This window comes from Nomia melanderi, chromosome 5, assembly GCF_051020985.1.
Source record: "Nomia melanderi isolate GNS246 chromosome 5, iyNomMela1, whole genome shotgun sequence".
In the NCBI taxonomy this organism is placed as follows: domain Eukaryota; kingdom Metazoa; phylum Arthropoda; class Insecta; order Hymenoptera; family Halictidae; genus Nomia; species Nomia melanderi.
In genome coordinates this window covers 8,623,435-8,636,740 of record NC_135003.1, presented here as the reverse complement: position 1 = coordinate 8,636,740, position 13,306 = coordinate 8,623,435, and the positions used below count along the sequence as shown (strand labels likewise).

The window sequence follows — 13,306 nt, the reverse complement described above, 5'->3', positions numbered from 1 at the left end:
TAACCTCATTTAGTTAGAAAGTGTTTGCGCGACGAGACCGGTGCAAGATTTAATTGGAAACGCCTCGTGTCTATCGCTCTCCCCGGCACTCCGCGCTGAAACCACTCCGAGAATGTCATCCTCGGAGCCCTCCGCTCGCCCAGTAATTGGTCGCCTTTCTCGCTCCATCCGACAAGATTTTCTGGCGACCCTTGCAAACCGAGCCGAGTCTTCCTCCCTCGACCGCCACCCCCCCCCCCCCCCCAGGCCCCGTTGAATTTGTATATGCGGATTAATAGCGCGACTTGGTCTAGTTTTATGAACTTTCACGAACCCCATTCGAACCCTGCCAATGCGCGCGTCGCCTTTTCAATTAATCGTGTTGTCCCCGGAGATGAATCTGTGAATGTCGCGACGATTGATTAAACTGTTAACGGGGGAGTTGCCTTGTTCGTTATGCTATGTAGTGCTCGGATTGAGTTTCATATTGTTCGACTTTTTTGGAGATTCTGGTGTTATTTCTGTCTTGCTCACCGCGCTTTCGAATTGTGTTATTTATATAAGGTTTCTACGTGAGATATTGTTAAATGTTGTTCCTACGAAGTATTAAATTTATCGATGAACAGATATTCGATTCGTCGGTATCGTTAAATATTCTGTGCGATTATTTGATTTAGTACGAAACTTTCCGTACACCGAACATACGCGGTGCGGAATATTTGTAAAAACGACGATGCTCCCGTTTTAATAAGTCGTGCCAAGTCTGGGTCCCGTTCTACCGCTTCGTGTCAGGTTAATAAACACATCAATTTCGGGGGTTGGAGGGGAGCTGCGCTTTGTCGGTGTCCCGATAATACAGATAGTATATATTTAATATCTGTTTAGCATACACGTCCATTTATGTTTTTGCTTGATATAAGCTTTCAGTCAACATTATTGAATGTATAATACGCGCCTGACATAAATCTACACTCATTAGAATATCCAGCTGCCCGTACAACTCAATGAACCATCGATACAGTTCGGATTAATTAATTTCCGCGTATGCGAATTAATATCGCGGCGATTATTAATATTTCGATTGGTCGTACGATTTAAAAAAGTTTCTTTGTTTCTTTCTCGCTCTTCACCGCCTCGCTCCCACTTTTTGTACCCCCAAGGAATATCAATTCCAGTTTCAAATCTTTCATCGAATTTGCAAAACTAATCACTTCGATCAACCGTAATCAAAGTTTCAGTTTGATTGGAGTTCATGCCTCTCCGGGGGATATCTAAAATTTGTGATTATCATTTATGAGTCTAAAATATTCTCCCTTATATTTGCTTGTATATATGTACGATTTTTTTATATTGATATCATTTTTCAATTTTTGTCTACTATTTTTCCTAACGGCTATAATATATGTTTTATACAGATTTCATTAAATGCTTATTTCATGTGCGAATATTTTTTGATCAAAACTATTTAAGAACGAAAAAGTGAAGAAGGAGTGTGTGCAAGTTAATTAACCGGTTATATTAATGATTGTTACAGGATGTTCGGAAGCAGTGGTGCCTGTGCGGGTTGCAGCAACGCGATACCTGCTAGCGAGCTGGTGATGAGGGCGGGTGGATCGGTGTTTCACCAGAAATGCTTTACCTGCAGCAAATGCGGCAGTCAACTCGTTTCCGGCGATAGGTAAGACCACGATCGGCCTAATAAACTACCGCATTCCGCGTATTAACCATTGATTGTTTGCAATTGATGAAAATGATCTAATGGAGTCATAAGTAAAGTGACGGCACTGGTTAATACACTGATATAACCACATAAATTTCAAACTTCAGATATTGCAATAAACTGTTTTTCGTAAAAGAATTTGCAACCGCAACAATTTATGTTTCCATTACATTCATTCGTATATTATTGTTTTAATTTGATATCAAGATGCAAATTAAATTGGAAAACTCAGGAATGAATGATAGTTAATACCGAATGTCTCAAATACTGAATCATGAATCTAGTAAAAATACTAAAATGTGAACTACTTTGTTATTCCATTTTACTTAAAATTATTCGTTATCTATTATCTGTACCAATTTTTTAATTCTGAGATTTAGAATATATGAGGACATAAAAATATGTAAGGTCGAACAATTTTTTCGAATGTCTTGATTCCACACCGAAAGAAAAAGAAAAATGGTTTGGTCTTGTTAAAGCGGGAATCGATACTAGGGAAATCGGTTGAATCGATAGGGTTCAAAGGGAACCGTTGATGCGAGAGGAAATGCGGCAATTAAAGGGATGGAAAAGAGGCGTGTCGCCGATGGTTAATTGGTGCGGGGGCTGCAATTGGGGATTTTGTAATAAAGGAGGAGGGAAACAATTATTCCAGACCTGTAATGAAGCAAACTTGTTTATGTGCGTCGATTCCGTATACCATGTAGCATCGATGAGAATCGCGTTACCGGTTGATTATGGGACTTTGTTTCATCTTGCCCTTTTTATTCGCGAACCGTATTCCTGTCGATTCCTGAATTCTCGGTTTATCGTAAAATAATCGACTTTACAGGTTTTTCAATTGTATCGACATAAGAATCATCTTGAAAAATAATCACGATCTTACTAAAACGGTTTTCGATCTTTTCTATGTATTTTCCGGTGAAAACATTTCTTTGATACCCTTTACAATTATCAAATAGTAATTATATACATAAATGCCACTCTATCGAGAGGTACCATTTATTTCTTCAAATATAGAAGTAATAGTAACCCAACAAATGAAAATTCTTCAACTAGTAAATAAACATCCAGGAATTACGCAAAATTATAGACCTGGCCCAGACATTTCTCTTGAATTTAATCAAATCAACAAGAAAATTACAAAAACAAAAGTAAAAAGACTATCAGTGACAATCAAGAGACACAAAACATTAACAAGGAAACCTTTCTTTTTCTGAATCAGGTACTACCTACTGTCAGGGTCACCGGTTTGCGAGACGGACTGGCACAAAATCGTGAAGTCGTCGAGCGTGGCAGCCGCGGCCGCCGCGGCGGCGGCCGGGAACGGCGGTGCCCCCGTAAGAAAAGGTAAGGTCGGTCGGCCTCGAAGGAGTCGCGAATGAGGCGGCAACCCGGTCGGTCGCCCGAAGAAGGTGCAAGCCTCTCCGCAGCCGACGTCCGCCGTCGTACCGTCTCAGGTCGACGTGGTGGACGTGGCCGTCGGAGGGGATCCCTATTCGCCGCCTCCGCCGGGTCATCAGCAGTACCACCATCATCACCACCACCATCACCATCATCATCAGATGGGCCTTGTGCATCCGGGACTGGCGGTACAGCAAACGCACCTGCAGGCGTCCACCTATCAGGACTGGTCTCCGTGGGCACAGGACACCTGCGACTGAATGAGCTACCGTGCCAGCCCGAGGTCGGCCTGTCTCACGGCTGAACGAAAACCTCACCAAGGGCGAAGGGAGAGCCTGGCCGACTCTAACGACCGGCCTGGCGCGTTTTCTCTTTCCAGCGGACTATCGACGTAAAGCGACGACTCCCCTGACGGATCCAGTCTCGCCAAGTGATTTAGACTGAACCCTACCACCTGGACTCGACGTTCGACCGCTACCGGCGAACGCTCTAGCTCCCAGCCCTAGGTTTAGAGGATTCTGATGAACGAGGAACCGAGCACTGGGATAATAACGGTGAACGAGTTTCGTTGTTCGGAGACGTGAACTCCCTGCAAGAACGTTGTTTAACGTCTTCTTGAAACCGGGGAGAAACATTTACTTGTGCGTGCGTGTTGGCCGTCGATCCTTTTGCCGCGCCTACCGATCGACCGCGATGGATGATCCAAGACGAATAACTTCGAACTAACGTATACCTCCGTTGGGTCGCCCGATTGATCGACGCGGACTTTTAGAGCACCGCAGCGCGCGCGCGTTGCCGCGCGTCCTTCACTGGTCCTAACCCCCTTAATCGATAATCTTTGCTCAATCACGGAGAATCGAAGACAATTTTCAAGTGTCTCTGTGCATGGACCGCGTTCTGGTTGCCGTAGCGGCCGCGATCGTCGACGCCAGTTTCATACCGAGGCTTCGCCCCTGATTTCGCTCGTGTTCGTCGACGTTCGGTGCGCTTTACGCGATAAATGGGCGTGTTAAATTGTCGTGATCCAATTGACGCGTTTGGGCATCCTGTTAACGGTGCTGGGGATCGGTCGTTGAGTTGGTTTGTTCGGCTGATATCTTGAATTTGTTATGGCGAGTCTATATAATTTCAGTTTGTTGTCTGTTTGGATGAGTTTGAATGCTGCAGATCGCGCCGAGTGTCAGCCGAATTAATGTTAGATCAGTGTGTATGGAATATCATTTTTTGGACCGGAATAAGTCATTATCGGCAACGATAATTTGTCATTTGATTTTCAATATTTTAAATAGAGATTGCGGAAAGTAGATTGGCTTGTTTTTAAGTGATAACAAACTTCTTGAATCGCAAAAAGCAGTATGCCCTCTGCACTAATACTGCAGTCTAAATAGCAAACGGAAAATTTCTGACCACTTAAGGCTTCTTTAAATTTGATAATTTGGAAACAAATTGAAGCAATATAACAAACCATATCTCAATCAACTTTACAATGCCACACTTGCATCGTGCGAAAGTACAATCTTCGTACGTTCAAATCTGATAAATGAATCAACAAAATAACAGATTAAAATACAATCGATTTGGATGAAATTGATTCAAATTTTGGAGCAGAGGATCGGGTACACTTTAAACTGCAAAATAACAACAAAATAGCTCTGGTCAACTTAATCGCAGAAGAAATCACAAGGCACACAGTTAAACTGTCTTTAAAAAAAAAGAAAGCATGAAAAAAGTGGTTAAAAACTATCCGTCTTGTATTCCTTGCGCGAAATAGCATCGAAGTGGTGAGATCAACAGAGCTCGGTGGGTCCATGAGCCCGAGGTCCGAAAAACTTGTCACGTATGAAGCAAGAAAATTGCGTGGACCGGGTCGGGTAATTCCGCCGATTGAAGCGGCGGCTCGCGCCGGGTCCTGGCCCTTAGAAAATTATTTTTCTTTCAAAATTACCGATCCCTTCGAGCCGTCGCCACCACCTCGCGCTACGCCGTGAAGAGGGTCCACTCGCCGGCTCCGTAAACTCATTAAGCGTTCCTTGTTCCCGTGATCGTTAATCGAGTCTAGCGCCCCACGGAATAAAAAATAGCCAGCGCCACGGTGAAACCATCGAACAAGAAAAATTATCATTCGAATCTTCCTTGTTAACGCTGCCGTGTCGTCTCCGTTTCTTGTCCGGGCGATTCGTTTTCTTCCCCGCGTGGTCCGCCATTTTGTAAGCAGGACTTGTCGCGCGTTACTCGAACATCGTCCCCCGACGAACATTTACTTACTTTCGCGTGCCGTTGCATATCAAGCCGCAATATTCTCCTTTCTCAGTGATCAATGTAAAAGAACAAACGATGAAAAAGAACGAACGACGCAATTGTTAACCGTTCGCAAGGTGGCGCGTGCGAATAGGACTTCCGGAGCATCGATAGAATCAGCGCGTCCGATCGATGATCGTTTCATCGATTTCCTGACGGCCGATCACGAACCCAACGATGATTATTCTCGTTCGTTCGATAATTTCGTAACGGAGGTGCCGCGGATCGCTATTTTTCCAGCGAAACGTCAACGCTGGGTGCGTGGTCGGGGAAAGAAACAGAGGAGGATCGGTGTCCCTCGAGGGCAGACGGGAGAATCGTTGAAGCGATGCGGAACCAGAGCACACTATCCCGTGCCGGTGATGTGTTTCCGACAAATGGCAATGATGGACCGTGTAACATACTTTTTCTAAGTGGCAGGGTTTCGACATCCGCAATAAACAATTTACGTAAATGTCTAATCGTGAACACGTTACGATGTATCTAAACTATCGCCCGAGCCCAGCGTCGTTTGCGACACGCGGTCCTCCCGCGGCCGGTTAGGTTGTACAAAAAAAAGGAAAGAAAACGCGAGCGTCTCTCTTCTCTCTTCTGTTTCCCGTCGGTGTAGCTCCGGCCGGAAGTCGAAGAACGCGGGAGGAACCGTGAAACGACACGGGCTCGGGCACGTTCGAAGCTCAATGCGAAACTAAAGACACATGTTTTGGGTGTAAATCACGCGGAGACGGCTCTTTTGGATCGCTTTGCGGTGGACCGGCCTCTCTCGTTGATCCCGACGAAGATTGGTTTGTTTTGTAAATTTTTGTTTCGATGAATCGATAATTTTTAACGAATCGGAAGTAAATACGCGTGTTTCGGCATGAATTTTCGATCGATAGATTAATTTTTAATCCTTTTGTTTCTTTCAATTTTCTATTTGTACGATGAAAATGATTGTTTTCTGATTCTTCACTTTTTAACTTCTTTATTAATCGGTTAAAATTACTCAAAAGATTTGAGTCTGTTAATGCTTTGTCGCCCCTGGTTTCTTAATGTAACTTCTATCATCAGATTACTGGATGATAAGCCAACCATTAGGCAACAAAAGATTCTTCTAATTCTGAACTATATCGAAAATAATTAGTTCTTTCATCGTTATTCACTTTCGAATACATTACAGAATAATTACATGCAATCATTAGGAATTCAACAAACACCTTGAAATAAAATAGAACCACCCCCTTACGCAAAACCATGGTCCCAATGATACGAGTAAAGAAAATTAACATAGTCGACGATTCTAAAAAAATCGGTTATTTCAGTTTCAGTTGCAACGGACACTGTGCTACCCCCAAGTTGTAAATTTCAAGGTTGTTTTTTCATATTAATCACACATCTTTGCGATGGTTTCCTATTTTACAAAAATTTGGGTTTAGATATTTTAAGAAGCAATATGAACATTTCCAAACACTTTCATAAAATCGGTTACATTACAGTATACCGTCGGTTACTACGAAAGGGGATCGACAAGCTTGCCAGGCGTCGCGAAGCGACCGGATGACCGGCTCCGTTCCGTGCAACTGATCGTTACTCGTTTACCCGTCTCGTTCTTAGCTGAACTTTTGTCTCTCAGACCGCCGCCGCGCGCTTACGAGGATCCGAGGCAAGAATGAGCGAGCAGATGCGGCGATTTCGACGCCGAAGAGCGGCGCGAAGCCGATCCACAGCGGGCGACACGGTGCTTTCGAGACGATCCACAAGAAGGGTTGAAAAAGGACCCTCTTCTCGATAAATCGCTCGCGTTTCCTTCGACTTCGCGCGCTGCGCTCTCAGCCAAGCCAAGGCCCGCAGGTCTCTCGCGCGCTCGCGCGGACTCGGGCCGGAACGGACCGAAAAATATATACTAACGCGAACAGTGAAACCGATCGGACGAAAAGAAAGAATGAGAGAGAGAAAGAGAGAGAGAAAGAGAGAGAGCGAGAGAGAGAGAGAGAGAGAGAGAGAGAGAGAGAGAGAGAGAGAGAGAGAGAGAGAGAGAGAGAGAGAAAGAAAGAAAAAAGAAAGAGAGAAAGAGAGATAGGGGGTGAGAGTGTGAGAGGAAGAAAGAGAGAAAGTGTGGCGCCGATGGATCGTGTAATTTAATCTTGTACATAGGGTACATTTTGTATATTGTTAAAAGTTTGTGTGATATAAATGGTTATGTATTTACTATTAATGCGGCGAGATGGGGCTTCGCGCGTCCCACGGGCGATCGCGTGCGCGCCCGGGCGCGACAGTCTCGAGAACCAGGACCACTGGATGTAAGAAGCGTTGCGAACCGATCGTTTTCGCATGACGATCGTTTGGTCTTTTTGGTTCCCTGGTTTCCGGCGATCAGCAAGGAGATTCGCGCGGGAGATTCTTCTCGACGACACAAGTGTTTCGGCGTGAATTTTCGATCGATAGATTAATTTTTAATCCTTTTGTTTCTTTCAATTTCCTATTTGTACGATGAAAATGATTGTTTTCTGATTCTTTCCTTTTTTCTTCTATTTTTGTTCGACCACATTCTGTAAACGACAAGTCCTAAAGTTCAGGACGCTTCGTCGTCAAGTGCTAATGCTGTAAGTGTCACGATTTATCGTTTACGCGCGAGCGAGATCTATCTTCTTTCCTTTTCTCTCTGTTTTCTTTTCTTCATTCTTTGTGATTATTCGTTTCGGTGGGTGGAACGATGCGGTGCGAGATATCGCGATTGCGTTTGAACGTTTTAGCGAATATGCGTTGAGAACGCTTGCATCCAGTGGTGCTGGAACGTAGAGCAACGTCCTCAGTTGAGCGAACACGCGGCCGGACCAAGCAATGGCCCGTCGCGTTTAGTTAATTTTGTTATTTGGTTTAATCTCGACTTCTTATCCGGGACCCGACATCTGTGAATGGTTTCGCGGCCTCTTGTAAAATACAAAGTACACGGACACATACAAAACACGTTTATTAATTAATAAAATCACAAGTTTTTAGAAAACCACACTCGGATCGTCCTGGCTTTATTTCGATTCCCTTCCTTTTCCCTTCTCGAGTATACTCGCCCGAGAAAATTTATGCAGTTCTACGGTTTGATATTCTTTCATACATTTTTTTATTTGTTTCTATATAATAGGTATACTGTACGTTTTCTGTGAAGTTAAAAAATTCTTTAAAATAACGATTTTCCTTAGTTTGAAACGGTGCAAAGCAAAAAGAAAAGAACAAAAAAGAAAGTAAGAAAGTTGATGATATTGATAAAATTACATTAAAATTAAAAAATAAAGTTCGAGATAATATTAAAATTAAATCGACTACGCTATCGTTGAAGCTTAAAATTATTAAAAAGTGAAAAGTTATCAACCAGTGAACAGTTAAAATATCCTTGAAAAATGAATCCGCGTTTCGTCGGTTTTTCATAGAACTTTTAATCCATCATCAAACTTAAAATATTTAAAATTCTATTTTCAATTATCAATTGATTTACATTTATTCAATTACTATCATAACTATTAAGTAGCCGCCGTATACAGCAGCAACAACGATCCTTGCAATATTTTCTGTAAGAAAGTTTTCGTTTTCATAAAATACAAGATTTCCCAGAGACGACAGATCGATATCGAGGTAAGCAAAAAAAAATTGAATCTCGCAATTGCAGTCCTCGCGGCAAGATTAATGAGCCAGCTTTCCAAACTTTTCGTACTACTCGTCCAAATTTATCGGCCCCGTTTTCGGAGATAGCGGGAAACTTTCCAGCGAGGGTTATTTTGGCGTCGAGACGGTAGCAATTTCTGCTGGATGAAAGTGGCGAGGACGTTTCAAGGTCATAATCTAGTTCCTTTCAAAGGAAATACTTGCATCGTAACTGTTGTAAGCTTTCAAGATATATAGCAGTTCATTCTGGAATGTCACCTCACATGCAAACTTACTTTAGCCCATTTTATATCTCCAAAGTATATATAAAATTGACTTTAAAATGGGCTAATATTTTTCGTACTCCTTGACGCATGTTTTATTATCAATGTAAACATTCCTTCGATAGATGTTCTGTCTCCAAACCTGAAACTGTTAACTCGTTAAATCTACAAATCATGGTTACGGTTTTCATGAAAACTTACACATTCTGCAAACTCGTTGCACATCACTAAATAAAAAAATCACCGAAAGAATTATAGTAAATCAATAAAAAGATATGCAAACGTTAGACTTCGATAAATTCCATATTTTTCATATGTGTTTTGCTAAAGCGATTCCAGCATCGCGAAACCGTCAGAATCCTTTACCCAAAAGATCAATATTGTATTAACAAAACGCACTTATCAATTTAAGCTACAAGAAAAAAATCCAATTTTTCAAATGGTCAAACTGGCCCAGCCCTTATCGGGCGCGCCGTTTCACCCTTGCTCGATCGTGGCGTCGATGCTGCGGCCAGCCACGCAGGACGATTTCCGGCCGTCCCGTGAATAAAGTAAACAAGCGTTTATTGAGAGAACCTCAGCCGGGAATGCTTCGCGGCCGGTTAAATGAAAGGCGGCTATCGAATATCGAATTTCACGGCTGGCCGTGGCGATTTTAATAAAAAAGACAAGAAAAACGGCGTCTGCCGCCACTCGTCTTTGTCCGCGGCTGTGAATCCGCGGGATCCGCGTTATTCCAGCCTGTCAGCCGGAGTAACTGATCCCCGGCTGAGGCTCCGCTAATGAGAAACACGCATTAAAACACCATAAGAATGCGCACTTTCGCAGCGAAGCGTTCCTCGAACGACGTTTCGATTTACGGAAACAATACTCACTTTCCCCATTCCTTCGCCGAGTGACAATTTCTGCGTTCAGTCGCCGCCGCACACGTCCATTTTCCCTTTGCCCGCTTTTATCGCTAAAGTCGCGCCGTCTACGCCCGCGACGAACCGTTCGCGGCAATATCATTCACGATGGAAATGATACAAGCCACGAGGAGGGGATGGAAGCCATTTTTGTAACATGAGTACAGCGAAGTTCGAGACGTTTCTGCGATTTCACGTTACGTGTTCGTTATTCGTGGACGCGAGTCTATATTTTAACTGAAATATAACACTGCGGTTTTTGATTGACTTTCGGTCAATTTTGGGGAACTTTGGGTTTTATAATTATTGGGTTTTTGTTCTTTCAAAGTTTTCGTGTTATTATTATTATGTTGATCTTCGGCTTTTAAGATGTTTCTTCTTCAATTTGAAGCGAGTATGTCAGAAGAAGCAAATTTTATACATGGATATAGACTTTTTTCTTATCTTTTTGGTTGCGATTTATTATCGACTGAGAAAATCAATGTATTCTTGACCCGGACGTTTAAAGCGTATTATGTAATTACTATTGATAAATGTTGTACATAAGTTACAATAAAACGAATATTCCTGTTTTCATCTTTATTGCAATTCGTTAAGGTGATTTATGAGTACAAGCAGTTTCCTCTTTTACCAACCAGAATATCGTCAGCGAGTAAGAGTTTCGATGATCAAAAATATTGAATTTTGATAAACGAAGAAACAAAGAAATCGTAGGACAAAAGAATATTTAGAATTATTTTAAAATGCATGAAACTGTGTATTAGCTCTTACTATCTATAATCGTTATGCATTAGAATATCATATGAGCTTACAGAAAATATCACATCAAAGTCGAAACTTGTTCATTGATTTGACTAATTTGAGATGTACGCTCGGAAGCGTTCCTTAATTTCAATTTACATCACTTTATTAATATCATACACGCGGCAAACAGATACACGACAATAGTCGTAGGCAATAACCCTTTACCGCGATCGAAATTTTATTGAAACGCGTCTAATAACGCACAATAAAATTCAACATAGTTGCGATTCCGTCTATTACACGCATCGCTTTGTGCGTGTACGATCCATGGAGCTATTACTGGCATAACTTAAACACACACGGCGTATAAGCGCGGTATACTTGCGCGATCAAATTGTTCTACATGCGGCGTACGGTAATTGGCAGGTAGTGATGCCTGCAAATTGAGTTTCGTCTCCACCTATAAAACTGATTCTAAAAGAAGGAATTAATTTCACGTCGCGGAACAACCAATTCGGCAAATAATTGCGCATAATACGATCGACGGGCTATTAACTAATTATCATATTATGCTTGTAACAATCATCGGTACAGTATTTTCCTATTAAACGCAACATTCATTCCTAACGCATCCAAAACATTAGTTAAACAGAGCAAAAGAGCAAAAGACAGAGATTATCCGAACCTTACAAAACTCAAAGCTCAATAGTTGAAACGAATTCACAAATTTAAAAATCTTCGATTCAAATATTTATACACTTTCTTTCTTTTCCCACCCCTACATTTTTCAATGATTCTACACCTCCAATATTACAAATTTACCTAACCAATCGCTCGAAATCTTCAATTCATCAACAACCAAGAAACCCCCAAAAGCGCACACTCGATGTCCACAAGTATTAAAAAATCGTTCATATGTGGTCCGATCGAGTCGACATCCGATGAATAACCGCCGCAAGGACTCGGGCCCCTAATTAGCGACGAGCCGCGTCGGAAAAAGAGCGCGATCGCCAGGGCCCATCGCTCGATCGGGCTGCAACTATGTAAAAGAAGAAGAACAATGATCCGTGGGCCCGAGTGGCCGAGGGCACGGCCGAAATAAAAGTTTAATAATAGCGTAAAAAGTGAGGTTTAATGGGCAACGAGACGGGCCGGTAATACATTATTTTCGAGCCGACACTCTTCTTGCGACGGAATCCCTTTGAGGACGCACAACTACAGCAGCTATCCGCACGCTTTGTTCCGAGGAGCACAAAAAGAGCAAGGGTGGGATGAGAAGCTGTGGAACGGCAGTGGAGGAGTAGGAAGAGAAGATGGGTGGGTGGCGATGCGAGGAAGGGGGCGAGGGGGGACAGTGGCGGTAGGGCAGAGAGAAGAAACGAAAACAATCGATACTGTCGGAACAGGAAAGCAAGGCCAATCGGCCCGTGCTCTATTCGCGGAGTGGCCAATCAAAATGCCTACTACGTCGCCGGCAGGCCCGCTAATTAGACGCCACGTAAATCAGTCCTGAAACTCAACGTTAATTAACACGGGTTTCTGTTGGAGTTGCTTACCCGCCTATTTATCGAACGACACAAATGCAATATGGTCGAACACGTGCACGTCCGTTAAATGCCTGCGCCTCCTCTTCGAGGCCGGCGGATGCCGGATACTAACGGCGGCACCGTTCCCGCGCGCATCTATTACGACCATAAGTTTATGCCACTTTGAAGAAAAGTGTATGAATGGACGTCGGTCGGGCACGACGACGACGACGTCGCCGACGGCAGCGTAACGCGGTGGCGGGCCCGTTCCCCGCGAAATTTAGAAACGTTCGCACACCCTCCGCCGGGCCTCTGTTCATCGAGCGTGAACAAATTAAGGGATGCGCGGTAGGGTGAGATCGGACAGTGTCGTCTTTTACGGAGGCAAGTGATATTGAAATTTTCTGATGGTATTAGGAGCGTTAGTGATTTACCTTCCTGGGAATATGTTATCACGAAGAGATTCGATGGTGCAGTAGAGGATCGGTTAAACAATTTCACCGTGAAGTGAAAAGTCTCAGAACTTTTCTTTTTATTCAGATATTGATCGTAATGATGAGGATATTGGATTAGTGAGGAAGTTCCTTCCAAAAGCTGAACATTGTTTCAACGAAGTATTACTTGTGATTTTGGTTCACTGCTCGAATAATTTTTTTAAATCTAATTATTATTGATAGTGGAATAGGACTGAAGGGATTGACGACAAAGAACTTTCTTGTCCACGTAGTATACATTTTTTCAAGAAAAATACTGATGTGTATTATCGGGAATTTCTAGATGAAACATTTTTTATACCGATTTTCGAGCCTGCCACAACCAGACCGAGCCCTT

General features: G+C 42.9%; 1 protein-coding gene across 3 annotated transcripts in view; it reads left to right on the top strand.

Moving 5' to 3' along the window:
• The window catches only part of LOC116430945 (uncharacterized), a 211,816-nt gene extending 203,429 nt beyond the window's left edge, over positions 1–8,387 (top strand). For all 3 annotated transcript variants that reach the window (XM_076367637.1, XM_076367635.1, XM_076367636.1), the window contains 2 exons: positions 1,514–1,657; positions 2,925–8,387. In XM_076367637.1, coding sequence (XP_076223752.1) covers positions 1,514–1,657; positions 2,925–3,084 — 304 coding nt within the window. In that variant the 3' untranslated portion in view covers positions 3,085–8,387. The remainder of the gene's footprint in view (positions 1–1,513; positions 1,658–2,924) is intronic.
• Positions 8,388–13,306: the final 4,919 nt, after the last annotated feature.